This window comes from Morchella sextelata (assembly GCF_020137385.1).
Source record: "Morchella sextelata strain SCLS chromosome Unknown scls_24, whole genome shotgun sequence".
Classification (NCBI taxonomy): Eukaryota; Fungi; Ascomycota; class Pezizomycetes; order Pezizales; family Morchellaceae; genus Morchella; species Morchella sextelata.
Window position 1 is genome coordinate 515,463 of NW_025408639.1, and position 13,419 is coordinate 528,881.

At 57.3% G+C, this 13,419-nt stretch overlaps 4 protein-coding genes across 4 annotated transcripts; 3 read left to right on the top strand and 1 right to left on the bottom strand.

Annotated features, from left to right (window-relative positions):
* Positions 1-563: 563 nt before the first annotated feature.
* H6S33_007701 (uncharacterized protein) lies at positions 564-1,531 on the top strand (the record flags this gene model as incomplete). Its single annotated transcript, XM_044839043.1, has 3 exons — positions 564-896; positions 975-1,074; positions 1,131-1,531. The coding sequence occupies 3 exons, from the start codon at positions 564-566 to the stop codon at positions 1,529-1,531; spliced, it is 834 nt and encodes a 277-aa protein (XP_044688574.1).
* A 2,425-nt stretch (positions 1,532-3,956) lies between these two features.
* On the bottom strand, positions 3,957-4,658 carry H6S33_007702 (uncharacterized protein; the record flags this gene model as incomplete). Its single annotated transcript, XM_044839044.1, has 2 exons — positions 3,957-4,527; positions 4,612-4,658. The coding sequence occupies 2 exons, from the start codon at positions 4,656-4,658 to the stop codon at positions 3,957-3,959; spliced, it is 618 nt and encodes a 205-aa protein (XP_044688575.1).
* Positions 4,659-5,120: 462 nt separating this feature from the next.
* On the top strand, positions 5,121-10,364 carry H6S33_007703 (uncharacterized protein; the record flags this gene model as incomplete). The annotated part of the gene is made up of 5 exons (XM_044839045.1): positions 5,121-5,365; positions 5,441-6,297; positions 6,357-7,455; positions 7,742-8,931; positions 9,025-10,364. The coding sequence occupies 5 exons, from the start codon at positions 5,121-5,123 to the stop codon at positions 10,362-10,364; spliced, it is 4,731 nt and encodes a 1,576-aa protein (XP_044688576.1).
* Positions 10,365-12,130: 1,766 nt separating this feature from the next.
* Positions 12,131-12,925, top strand: H6S33_007704 (uncharacterized protein; the record flags this gene model as incomplete). The annotated part of the gene is made up of 2 exons (XM_044839046.1): positions 12,131-12,511; positions 12,899-12,925. The coding sequence occupies 2 exons, from the start codon at positions 12,131-12,133 to the stop codon at positions 12,923-12,925; spliced, it is 408 nt and encodes a 135-aa protein (XP_044688577.1).
* Between the last annotated feature and the right edge of the window lie 494 nt (positions 12,926-13,419).

The window sequence follows — 13,419 nt, forward strand, 5'->3', positions numbered from 1 at the left end:
CCCATGTTGCCCACCAAAGGATTAGTAAAATTGAAGAAGAACGACACTTATATCAAGTCAATTTTCGGTATGTTGGGTAGGCGCTAGGATTTCTTTTGGGATGTCGTTACTTTCATCTCTTAGCTAGCAGCGCACGTGTTTTCTCGGCAGGCCTTGGCGCGGGGCTACATCGGAGTTATTTTTTTTCAAAACTCGATTCTCGAATTTTCCTTTTCACCTTGGACCTGTTCGGGGCGCATCATTAACCCTTTTGCCCTTTGCCCTTTAACTGATGATGCCCGGGATGCACATGACAGCTGAGGTCATCCCGCGTCACATCTGACAGGCAAGACAACCGCGAGCCAAGAGATCTAGATCACAAACCCTCACTCGCCGGCCTGCGTCTGATCCCCAGCGGAGGTAACGGCGATAGCGCCGGCAAGAGGAGATAACTATTAGTCAGTTGCTCGCGCCCGCCAAAATAAATAGAAGCGCCTCTCTCCTGCCCCTCGTTTCCGAATAAAGCACATATCTCCATATACCCATTGCCTACAATACGTATATACCCGTATAACTTATAAGCCATGCCTCATCCTGTGTTCGCCGCGTCAAACATCGCCGTCATCACCGGCGCTGCCTCTGGGATTGGACTGGCGATTGCGCGCCTGTGTGCGGCGCATAACCTCAAGATGGTGCTGACGGACATCAATGGCCCGCTGCTGCAGGAGGCCGTTGGTACCCTTGGTGCGCCGAAGGAGAATGTCGAGACTGTCACTATGGATGTCGGGGATCGGGGCGCGTGGGCGAGCGTCAAGGAGAAGGTTGATCAGAAGTTTGGCGGGAAGGTCGACTTTTTGGTCCTGAATGCGGGGGTGGGGCCGAAGACGAACTGGGAGGATGTGGACAGCTTTAAGAAGGTGAGTTTTGCGTTTTCAGTTTCTTCTTACTGTGTGGTTGGTGGTGGTGGGAATGTGCTGATGGGGGTTGGTGGGTAGCTGTATAACACCAATATCTTCGGTGTCTTGAACGGAATTGCGGAGTTCCTCCCAACGCTCAAGAAGAACTCGACCCCGAGCTCAATCGTCATCCTCGGCAGTAAGTCCCCACCCATCCAAGCTACCCCGCAGCTCGATACTAACCATCCCATGCAGGCAAGCAAGGAATCACCAACCCCCCCTCCAACCCCGGCTACAACTCGTCCAAGTCCGCCGTCAAGACGCTCACCGAGCACCTCTCCTTCGACCTCAAGGAGACGCCCATCTCCGTGCACCTCCTTGTCCCCGGCTGGACCTACACCGGCATGACCGGCGCCGGCAAGGCCGACAAGCCTGCAGGCGCCTGGACAGCCGACCAGGTCGCCGAGCGCCTGGCGAGCAAGATGGAGAAGGGGGAGTTCTATGTGGTCTGCCCGGACAATGACGTCACGGAGGAGATGGACAGGAAGAGGATTGCGTGGGCGGTGGGGGATGTCATTGAGGGCAGGCCGGCGCTGAGTAGGTGGAGGGGCGGCGAGTGGGGGGAGAAGCATAAGGCTTTCATGGAGGGGAACTAGTTGGGCGTTGTTTGGTTGGTTTTATATGTAGTTGGGAGGATGGCTACACTTGGCTAGGCCTCGTTGGTAGTAATTATTAGTTGTGACCAATCAGCGCGTGCGGTGGATGTGTTAGTGTGATGTGCCCTGTGGAACCCTGAGCGAGCCTCTGGATCTAACCTCGTTCTCTAAACCGGAAGATCAGGCGAGAGGGCATATTCGTCTGTCCATTCGCGGATCCATATAGCCACTCATGTATCTGAACAAGACATCTGCTCCCCCAGAGTCAGCCCAGGTTACTTTGCCATCTTAGGTTAGAGATGGTATCAAAAAAAAAAAAAAAGAAAGAAAGAAAGAGTAATCCTTCATCTTGCCCTCCCTGGCCGCTGGAGTACGGTGGATTAATTGATCGACGGTGGTGATATGGGCGGAAGTAGGGGCTTGCGAACAGAAGAGAAGAGGAGACAGCAGAGAAGAAGAGACAGCAGAGAGAAGAGGGAAGAGAAGAAGAGAAGAGAGAGCAAACTCCTTTTGGTCACATGGTGGGAGCGAACCTTAATTCTGCCACTTCCGAGATCCTGAAGAAGTATTTCAACTGACAATGTGGAGGGCGAGGTCTCATTGATTAGTATTCCACATCCGGCCCTGACCATGGGGGAGATTAATTGGCCAAATAATGAGCGAGAAGTAGTCGTCCCCAACCCCCCTGCTTCCATCCTTCCAGGCGAGAGCAGCTTGCTACTAAGTAGGGGATGGATTGGTACGAGACTAGGCGAGAAGCTAAGATAGTTCGATCAATCTGCGATTGTAGGCCGGCCAGAGAGAGCTCTGATCGATATCACACATACCCCACACTAAGGCCCTCAGGCCCCTCAAAAAAAAAAAAAAAAGAATGGGCAATAAATACACAAAAAGTAATGCTGTGACCATACGCCCCTCACGGACTATAGGCCCTAATTCGCGGAAGGACCCTGAGATCAACTACCCGGTATATCGGACTCTACTCGCTGTTACATGCCGTACACCTCACTGGCTACCCTCTTGTTATATAGAGATACGTGTTCTGTAAGGTGGTCTTAGTAATGGTATCCACAGTCTAGCTTAACTAGACGTGTCATCTAGATCTTTGTATGTGTAAATTGATAGGCTCTTAACCTCCTTCGTAATAGAATCGCCCATCCTATTACTTATCGTGTCTTACTACATATATCGTGTCTTACTACATATATGCCCCGTCCTCTTCCTCCGCCTCTCTCCATTATATTCTGCTCTTTCATTAAAAACGAGACATGTGTGCAGTGTTCTGTCACACAAAATACATCTTACTTGGGATGATGATGATCATCCTCATGTACGTCGCTAGTACAAGTACAGTACCATGCTGAGACCACCGCCCCGCCCCTCGATCCCCACCTTATCCATGATATCGATTTACCCCCCGGCCATGGATCGCGGCGGTCTTTGCCTCAGTCGTCGTAAGCGCGTAGCAAGCCAGTGGTTGTGCGTTCACTACATGTATCTAAGATACCAACTAAATGTACCTACCTACTAGTAGCTAGGGCTTCTCCCCTTATCCGTCCTCTCAAGCGCCAAGAACAAGATGACAGAAAAAAGCTGAAAGATAATCATTCACCCCCCCACCTCCAGCCTCCCCGTCCCCCCCCCACACAACACCCAGCAAAGAACAACGAGTGATACCTCATGACACGATCACCGATGAGGGGCAGTTTAGTAGAATATGTGTTAGTTTTGAGATGCTATAAAGTTAAGCTGCGGCACCGACTTAATTCAATCATCATCACTCTCATCTTCCTTTATTCGAGCATTAAGAGCAATATAGCCTACACCTCAGATCCCATGATCAGATAGCGAACCCTCGATCACCAACAGCCTGAAACCGATCAATCCATGACGTCGGTTGAATTTCTCTGCAACTACCATATATACATTTGTGTGAGTTTACTTTGTACCCCCAATCTCTCTCTAGCTCTCTGCAAGTAATGGCAATGAAAGAAGGACATGTACAAGGAAACTGTTGATAACGCCCCGACGCACTGTCTAGTAGTAACCCCATGAGGAAAAAAAGGAAAATGAAGGAAAAAAATGAAGGAAAGACGAAGGAAAGAGGAGAGATGTGACGACCAACCGACTAACCAACATACATAGCACGGGATACCGGACAGGACAAGATGGGATAGGATAGGATAGGATAGGACAATCGATGGTAGGAGAGGATGGTAAGAACAGATTATGAACCCACCCCGAAGAGCCACAGGTACCCGCTTTACTAACTACCTGCTCACCGAGACCACCAGAGCCCATCAGAGCCAGATCCAGAGCCTACAAAAAAAAAAAAAAAAAAAAAAAAAAAATACTACAGTAACCGGGTCCACCATTAGGGCCCACTATTCATTTTATCTATCCCCCCTCTTCCTTCTATCCTGCTTTACAAAAGCGCCTTACTCCCCACACTCCACACCCCCGCCGCACCCCCCACCATCATCGCACTCAACGCCATCGGCTTCAGCCCGCTCGTACTCTTAAACACGGCCCCCGCCAGCGCCCCCGCCAGCACACTGTTCGCCGTATCATGCTTGCCCCTAACACTTCCGATCGCCGAATTGATCCCATTGTACACAAGCGCCAGCACGCCCCCAGAGTTTCCGAGAAACGGCCCACGCCGCGTCATGCCATTGAGCACATAGTTGAGCTTCAACCTCGGGGGCGCGGCAGCAGGCGCCTTCTTGAGCCCCTCCATGAGCCCCCACATGCCACCAGCGGACAGGCCGAGGAGGTAGACTGTGCCCGTGCCGTAGCAGAGGTCGTCGGACCAGCCGCGGGAGGGGAGGGCAGACGCGGAGAGCGGTGAAAGCGCGGTCTCGTCGAGGTCCAGGTAGGAGAGGGTTGATGAGAGGCCGGCGAGGGGGTGCAGCAGGGTGGGGTCGAGGGAAGCGGGGGTGAGGAAGGAGGAGACGTCGCTGGAGGTGCTGGGGTCGAAGGCGGGGGCGGCGGGGGAGCTGGTGAAGGAGGTGGTGGGCGCGATGTCGCCGGAGTCGGAGGGGTGGGAGGTGCTGGGGGAGGAGGAGGAGGAGGGGGCGGACGCGGGGGTGGATTTGCGCCCGGTGATGGCGTCCCAGATTGATGCCATTGTGCTGGTGGGTGGTGTATTAGATAGATGTAGATATGGAATTGACTGATTTCTCAGCTGGCTTTTTTCTATCTGCCGAAGAGAGAGTGGGAGTGGCTCTATATCTCGTAGTTGTCGCTGCAAGTGAGTGGTGGTGGTGGCGATGGAGAAGATGTTGGTTGGGATGGTCGATGACAGGCCCTTCTTCTTCTTGCTCTCGTTCGTCGTTCGTCGTCAGTAGATCTTCTCGGCCAGCTGCGTCGTCGTCGTGCTCGCTCGGGGTCGGGCGAAAGAAAAAAAAAATCCCTTCACCCGGAAACGGCCGCCAAGCATTATTCATGCGGCTCTGTTACCCTGCTCTCTCTGTCTGCCCGTTCCCTCGTTCCATGCACGCCGCAGAAGAGCAGAAGAGCAGCAGAGCAGAAGAGCAGTAGAATTCACCCCGCCAGACACCGCAGCAGCAGCTGCAGAACGAGCAATTCGATGGCCGCAGAAACGACGAAGGCTCTGCGAGAGCTGATAGACCACCACCAGCAGCCACAGGATCATGCACCGCTGAGTGAAGACGTGCTGAGGAGTGTGCGCGCCGTGCTGATCAAGAAGCCGCAGCCGGGCGTCGCAGCAGCCACAGGCACAGACACAGACACAGGCACAGGCACAGACACAGGCACAGGCACAGGCACAGGCACAAGCACAGGCACAAGCACAGAAGCTGAAAAAGACGTCAAGTACATCATTACCCCTCACAACCTCTCACTCCCCACAAAAAATAGAAAATAAACTAACAACCCCCCCCCCCACAGCACCCCCGACCCCTCCATCTTCAACACCCTCCTCCACACCGCCCAAACCCCAACCCTCACGCAGCCCCACCGCGCCCTCGTCTGCGACGTCCTCAGCACCTACCTCATCCGCACGCGCACACCGCCGCACCTCCCCCTCCCCTCCCCGCCGTCCCAATGGCCGCACGCCGCAGCAGCAGTCGTGGTCGCCCACTTCGACGACGCGGGGTCCGCGCTCTCGAAGGCGCTCAAGGACCTCCTCGCCAACGTCCTCGCCGCGCACCCCGCGCCGCGCCCGTTCGCGGAGCACCTGGCGGCAAAGCTGCTGGTCGCCGTGAAGGAGGGCAAGGGTGGGAAGGTGGGCTATTATGTGCTGGAGACGCTGCTGAGGAGGCGCTTGGTGACGGGGGGGTTTGTGCTTGGTGCGTTTCCTGGGGAGGAGGGGTTGGTGGGTGTGTTGCTGGGTGGTGTTAGGGACCGCACGCTGTCGCCGGTGATTGGGAAGGCGCTGGTGGCGCTGCTGGGGGCGAGGAGGGGCGAGGTGGCGGCTGAGGAGGGGTGGGTGGGGGAGTGGAGTGGGGCGCTGAGGAGGGCGATGGGGGAGGAGGACCTGAGGGGGAATGTGCAGACGTATGTGCTGCCGGGGCTGTTTAAGCTGTCGCCTGCTGGGTTTAGAGGTTTCGTGGAAGGGCTGGGGTTGGCAAGGTATTGTGGCGGCGGGGAGGAGGAGAGCGTGGTGGTCATGGAGGTTGAGGGTGATGAGAGTGAGAAGAGGGAGTTGATGAGTCTGCTTTGCTGCCTGAAGGTGGGGAAGGATCTTGGGTATGTGTCTGAAGAAACCGACGCCGACGCTCCAGAAGGTGCCAAAAAGAACACAAGTACTCCCCCCCCCCCTTTTCCCCCTCCGTCTCAATCACAACTAATCACTCGCCCACAGAATCCTCCACAGATACAACCAAGATCACCGTCCCCACATCATTCACCGCCCCCCTCCTCTCGCACCCGCACCCCCACCTCCGCCTCGCCGCGTTCACGCTCCTCACCCACTCCCCCTCCCCCACAACGCCGCTCCCGTCCTCCTCCCTCGCAGCCATCAAAGCCGCCCTGCCCCACCTGCACACCGAGACCGACGCCGAGGTACGCAACCTCACCACCCAGGCCATCCGCACCCTCCTCGAGCGCCTCGCCGCCTCCTCCTACCACCTCACCAAGCTCGCCACATCCACGCACCCCACGCACCCCTCCGCGGCAGCCAAGATCACAGAGATAAGTCACTTCGTGCAATGGTACACCCACCACCACCTAACCACGCAGCTGTCGCCCTCCGCATCCTACCAGCGCACCACAACGGCGCTGAAGCTGCTGACTACACTCCTCCTCTCGGGCCTTGGCTCCGCCGCCCCCTCCGCCGGCCCGAAGAAACACCTCAATTGGCCGCCCGCCATCACGGCCTCCACGGTAATCTTTACGCCCGCGATGCGCCGCGCGCTGGGGGACGCGCTGTTTAACCCGTTCGACGACGTGCGTGCGATGGCGGCGGATGTGTTGCTGCTTGCGCCGCCGGACCGTGGGGCCGTGGAGGCCCTGTTCGCTAAGGGCGTGATGCGCGTGAATGCGAGTGGGCGCGAGAGGGATGCGGATGGCGTGGCGAGGGTTGTTGTGCTGCTGTTTGAAGCCTCCCCAGCCGGTGAAGGGGGGGAGGTGGTGGAGAGGGTGCTGGGTATGCTGGAGGGCTGTCTGGATGTTGCGCGGCGGGACTTTGGCGCGGCGGTGCGCGGGCGGCCGGTGCATGGGTTGCTGGCGGGGCTGCGGATGGTGTTTGAGCGGCGTGGGGTGTGGGAGCGCGGGACGGTGGGGAGGGGCGTGGTGGAGAGGGTGTTGAAGGCGTGTGCGGAGGTGTGGGCGGTGGTGAGGGGGGTGCTGTGTGTGGATAGTCCGGAGGGGTGTGTGGCGGGGGTGGGCGAGGAGGAGGAGGATGAGGAGGTGAATAGTCAGACGGTTATGAGCTATTCGTGGAGGGCCGTGAAGGAGGCGAGGTTTGTTGGGCCCTTTTCCTTGTGTTTTAGTTCTTGGTTTCTTTCTCTTATTTTTTTGATGAGCACTTGCTGTGGGGTGGTTATCGTTGGCCCTGTTTTAGAGGGTTAGGCTTTTGTCGCACGAGTGATCATTACCCTTTCTGCTTGCATCATGAGATATCACTCCACCCCTTCCCGATTTCATGACGTCAGATCATTGGCCCTACTCACAACCCTACATATACATACCATCCTACTATCTCTCACTCCTCCAACAGAACCATAAACACTCACTAACCCGCGCCAGCTCCCTTCTCGCCACCCTCCTCTCCCACGCCCCCTACGACCCCACATCCCCCACCTCCCTCCTCCACCACACCGACTTCCCCCCCGCCGGTGACCTCCTCCTCTCGCAACTCTCCCACATCCGCCACCGCGGCGCCTTCTCCGCCGTCTCCCCCTCCTTCACAACCCTCTGCACCACCTGCATCACCTCCCCCGACCCCACCCTCCACCCCCTCCCCGCCCAATGGCTCTCCTCAAACCTCCACCTCATCACAACCTCCTCCTCCAAAATAACCCGCCGCTCCGCCGGCCTCCCCTACCTCCTCCTCGCCGTCCTCGCCTCCGAGCGCGACCCCTCCCGCCCCCTCCTCCAGTCCACGTTCGCCCACCTGGCGTCCATCGCGGCGCTGCCCGCGCCCGCGACGACCGAAGGCGACAAGATCGACCTCCCGCAGGTGCACGCGCTCAACTGCATCAAGCACCTGTTCACGGACTCGCGGCTGTCGGCCGCCGTGGCGCCGCACCTCGGCGAGGCGCTCGCGCTCGCTGTCGGGTGCTTCGCGGCGCCGGTGTGGGCGCTGCGGAACTGCGGGATTATGCTGTTTACGGCGCTGCTCAACCGGCTGTTTGGCAGCCGGCGGCGGGGCAGGAATGAGGACCGGGGCGCGTTGGATGCGAGGGGGTTTTTTGGCAGGTATCCGAGTGTGAAGACGGTGCTGCTGGGCGGGCTGAAGGGGAATGTGGAGGCGTTGGATGGGGTGGATGTGGGGCTGGTGCAGATGGTGTATCCGGCGCTGTCGCTGGTGGCGCGGTTGGAGTATAGTGATGGGTACGATGAAGAGATGGCGGAGTTTGTTGGCTGCGTGCGGGTGGCGATGGGGTGTCGGGTGTGGAAGGTGCGCGAGATGGCGGCGAGGGCGTATGCGAGCCTTGTTGGCGGGCCTGAGTGGCGTCTTGTTGTGGAGCGGCTGCTGCACGAGGCGGGGAGTCAGGGGATGGGCATGAATGGTGCCCATGGACGGCTGTGTGCGGTGCGGGTGCTGCTAGAGAGAAAGGCCCGCAGGGGAGAGGATTTGACGGCTGTTTGGGCGGCGATGGACGCCGTCTTTGAGGCGCTGGTGGTCGGGAATCGGTGTGCGGTGATCAAGGCCGTGTGTCTGCAGATCATCACGGATCATGGCTTGGTGACTGGCGCGCTGGCGGAGGGTCATGGTGTGTAGCCCCCCCCCCAAAACCTGCGTTTGATCATTACCGGATTTATTATCATTGACCCTGTTTGCTATCGATATGCTAACACACTCCCAGCACTCCGCGAAAAGGTCTTAAGCTACGCCAGCACTGCGGAAATGGCACTCGCAGAGATCAATAATGCCGGCGTCGTCGGTCGCACGCTCTTCAAAACGCATCTGACCGCCTTCATGGTCGCCAAAGCGCTGCACCACCCCACCCCAACAGGCATCACCGAACTGCTCACCCTCCTCTCAGGCGCCGACGAAGAAGCCGCCCTCTCAGCCACCGAGCACCTCCTCTCCTCGCCGCGCCAGCTAGACCTCACCCCGCGCGAAGCCGCGCTCCTCGACGCCACCCTCTGGACCCTCATCACCGAGCACCCCTGGCACCAGCTGCGCACAGCAGCGCTCACCCTCCTCTCCCGCTACGGCACCAGCGACACGGCCCTCGAACCGCACTGGCGCGCCACCCTCGACCTGGCCACAACGCCGCCCACAGAGCCCTGCCAGCACGCGGCCCTCGCGGCCCTCGGCCTCCTCACGGCCCGCATCTGGGCGCACTACCAGCACCTCCCCGACGGGTCCCAGTGGGCCGAATGGGCCCTCGACCAACTGCTCAAACTTGTGACAGCATCAATCCACGAAGACCAGCCGTACCCGGCGCGCGAGGCCGCGCTGGCGGCGCTGAAGGCGCTGGCCCCGGTGCTGCGCTTCGACACGCTGTCGCTGTCGCGGTGGCGGTCGCGGCCCGTGGCGCTGCGCGGCGCGTATCTGGCGCTGTATGAGCTGCTCAACGACGACGACGAGGAGCTGCGCGACGGCGCGGCGGAGGCCGTGTGTAAGCTTCTACCTGGGCCTGGCGGGGCGGTGTCGTACATGCCGCTGCGTGCGGGGGATGCGCTGCTGGAGGCGATGGTGGGCGCGTTTGGTGGCGCGGAGGAGTTCTTTGGCGATGCGGTGGCAAGGGTGGGGGGTGTTGAGGTGGGGGGGGAGCTGGGGAGGTTGCTGGGCGCGGGGACGATCCTGTTTGCGAGGGAGAGGCAGAATTTGTTTGTGGATGGGAGTGTTGAGGCGCGGCGGTGGGGCGGGGTTCTGGCGGCGTTGGAGGTGCAGGGGGAGGGGGGCAGGGACTTTGTGCTGTGGGTTGTGGGGGGGTTGGATGTGTTTGGGAGGGAGGTGCGGGAGAGGGGGCGCGAGGGGGCGTTGGGGTGGTTGGCGGATGAGGAGGTGTTTGTGGTGGGGGTGAGGGTGGTGGAGGGGGTGAGGGTTGTGAGGAGGTGGTGGGAGAGGGGGGAGGTGGAGGATGTGTTGTGGGAGATGGTTGTGAAGGGCGCTGAAGGGCTGGTGGCGGCGTTGGAGGAGGTGGGCGGGCATGAGGGCTTGAAGGGGGCGTTGGGGGAGGTCCTGGATGCGTAGGTGGTGGTGATTATGGTGGTCTTGCTGTATATAGTACTAGATGCATGTTGGATGTAGATCAATAAAATGCCGTTGCTTGCCAGAGGAGAAGTTCTTGATATGGACCATCGCCATATTCATTTGTACGTATGTGATGATAGTAATACGGAAAAGGTCTAAAACGACACAGCTTTCGGTAGACGTGCTCTCAATAACACATGATGCAAGATGTCACAGCCCGCTATGATCCAAAATGAAAAAAATATGGCATTGACATCGAAGGGTTAGGGGTTCCGCTCCATCTTGGCACACCTCCAAGCTCAACTACCACTTCCAGCGCAGCACCCACCATGGGCGAGTGGTCTAGTGGCTAGACTGCTCGCCGGGTTAGACACCGCGTGTTTACCCAGGACACTCACAAGGTCCTGGGTTCAAACCAGGGGTGGGGGTAGCAACGCACAATGGGCAATAAGCCGTTGCAGTACCTTTTGTTCTTTTTTGTCTTTTTTTTTTTTTTTTTTTTTTATAGTTTGTCTTGAAATAAATTAGGAGGCTATTTTGATTTTCAATTTTTCTAGGAGAGGAAGGGGGTGGACTTTCTATTTTGGAGCATAGCGAAACTGTGGCATTTTTTTCATCGTGTGTTATTGCAGAGCACGGATACCGTCTATCTACTTGTAAAGCCTGAGCATATGTACGCATCTCGAGAATATTGCTCTGGCTCTTCTGCTCCGTTGCTCGGATGGCCGGATGATGGGTTAGAGGACACGAACAACGAACGTCGTTGGAAGGTTTGCCTCCCCCGGCCCACTCACCTGTATACGCGGGTCAAAGGGCAGGTCACAGTGGGCACCGTGCCATTGGTAGCTACATGTAGTGTGTCTTCGCCTGTTTCCTTTTGCGTCTTGCTTTCTTTTACTTCTATGGTTGGCCTGCTTTATCTTCATCGTGATACCATCATTCGAGCTTGTCTACTTCACGAACAGCGCTTGGGCGCGGCCCTTGTGCAGTGATTCGCATAGGACCAAAATCAATACTGAATTCCTGTTTCGCTCCCAAATGCCTAGCCCAATACCTATCCCATAGCATTCAAAAGTCTCGTCTACTGACTCTTGTCGAAATGGAGTTATGCTTGGTGGCGAGTTTTGCCGTATGAGAATCGAACCTTGGAAGAAGGCTGATAACGTCACAGGTTATCACTCGGATGCAGTTACAAAGTGCTGCATGCCAAGACCAAGACAACCACCAAGACGACCACTACCAACTGTGCAGTTACCAGTGATGATGGGGCCCGACTCGTCACAGTGGTGCTCAAGGGCCTTATATAAAGCGCCGAAAATCGTTGTTTGCACGGTAGCATAGTGGCAAATGTGCTTGGGTAGCAGTAAGACTTTAGGGCCAAAGAGGTGAGAGGTTAATTAGAATCTAGCAATATTGGATCAAAGCTTGTTTTTATTTCTATGCTTGTTTTGGCTGCGGGGAGGACCTCCGTTACATTACCGGTAAAGTAAGCTTCAAGTTCAAAAGATGGTATGCTAATTGAGGATTATTAGAATAGGGCTTCTACCGGATATTTACTTGAAGTGCTGTTTTCTTTCTATTTCAGTAGATGGAGGCATCTAGACTCACCTCGAGCAACCGCCCCTAGATGGCGCCAGAAACACCGCCAATACCACCTTTCTATACACAAAAGCATCTATAATAATGCATGCCATAATCCGAACAGCCCACACAGGCTCTACACGCCCCAAAAGCACATACCCACACGCACACCCCACCAACCCGCAATGCCCCTCCTCTCCCTCCCGCTCGAAATCCTCTACACAATCGCCGACACCCTCCCTCCCCAGCCACTCCTCAACCTCCTCCTCTGCAGCCACGCCCTCACGCACCTCCTCCTCCCCCTGCACACCACCCTCCTCGCCACCCACGACAAAGACGGCATCCCCGCGCTCTGCCGCGCCCTCATCACCGGCACCCTCAACCCCACCCTCCTCACCCGCCTCCTCGCCCTCCCCACCCTCACCATCAACACGCGCTACCCCGGCCTCGCAACCCACCGCTTCCCGCACCTCCCCACCCGCGACCCAACCCGGCGGCGGCACTGGTGGTGGACCCCCGGCGCCACAGCGCTATACATGGCTGTGCAGCTGCGCGACGAGCGCCTGGTGCGGCTGCTGCTGTTGCACGGCGCAGACCCCACGATTAAGGCTGGGGGGCGGCGGAAGAACAGCGCGCTGTATGAGGCTGTTGTGCCGCGGGGGGTGGCGGTGGGGGTGAGGTTGGTGCTGGCGAGGTTGTTGCTGGAGGCGGGGGCGGACGCGGCGGATTGGGTGGATAGGAGGGGGGGGAGGAGGCCGCTGCTGCTTGTGGCGGTGGCGAGGGGGGAGGTGGGGATTGTGAGGGTGCTGTTGGAGTATGGGGCGGATGTGGGCGCGAGGGAGGTGGTGGGGGGGAGGGAGAGGGGGGTGTGGGAGGTGGGGATTAGGTCGGGGGTTATGAGGAGGGTTGTGAGGGAGGCGTGGGTGGGTTGTGGGCTGTTGGGGGTGGGGGAGGGTGGTGGTGGGGAGGGTGGGGGGTAGGATATTTGTTTGTTAGATATTTCTAGATATAAATATATATACATTATCCGTTATGAAATAGAATATATAGGTTTAATTAACCCAGTCCTACCCTGTAGCAGTTGGGATTTCATGAACCAAGGTGTGTGTATTAGTCCAATAACACTTAAACAGCTTCCGATAATTAATGCTTCACAAGAACGACCTTCCATAGCACTACATGTAGATACTTTATTAAGCCCCGACAAGCATTGAGACCATCGAGTGATAGTACATGACGCCAACCACCCCCCGGCATGCACACCTGTCACCACCAACCTTTCCAGCATCTCAAACATAGTACTTACTCTCTCTTGTCCCGCCTCCTCAGGCCTTGTCTTGTTTTGTCAAAAGTCTCGAAACTTACTTCTCTTTCTCATGCCCATCACCCAGATACATATGTTCTAATGAAGACAGCTAGAAGGAAAGTGATCTTTACCATCTCCCAGCACCCATTCCTTCCAGCTCCATTAACA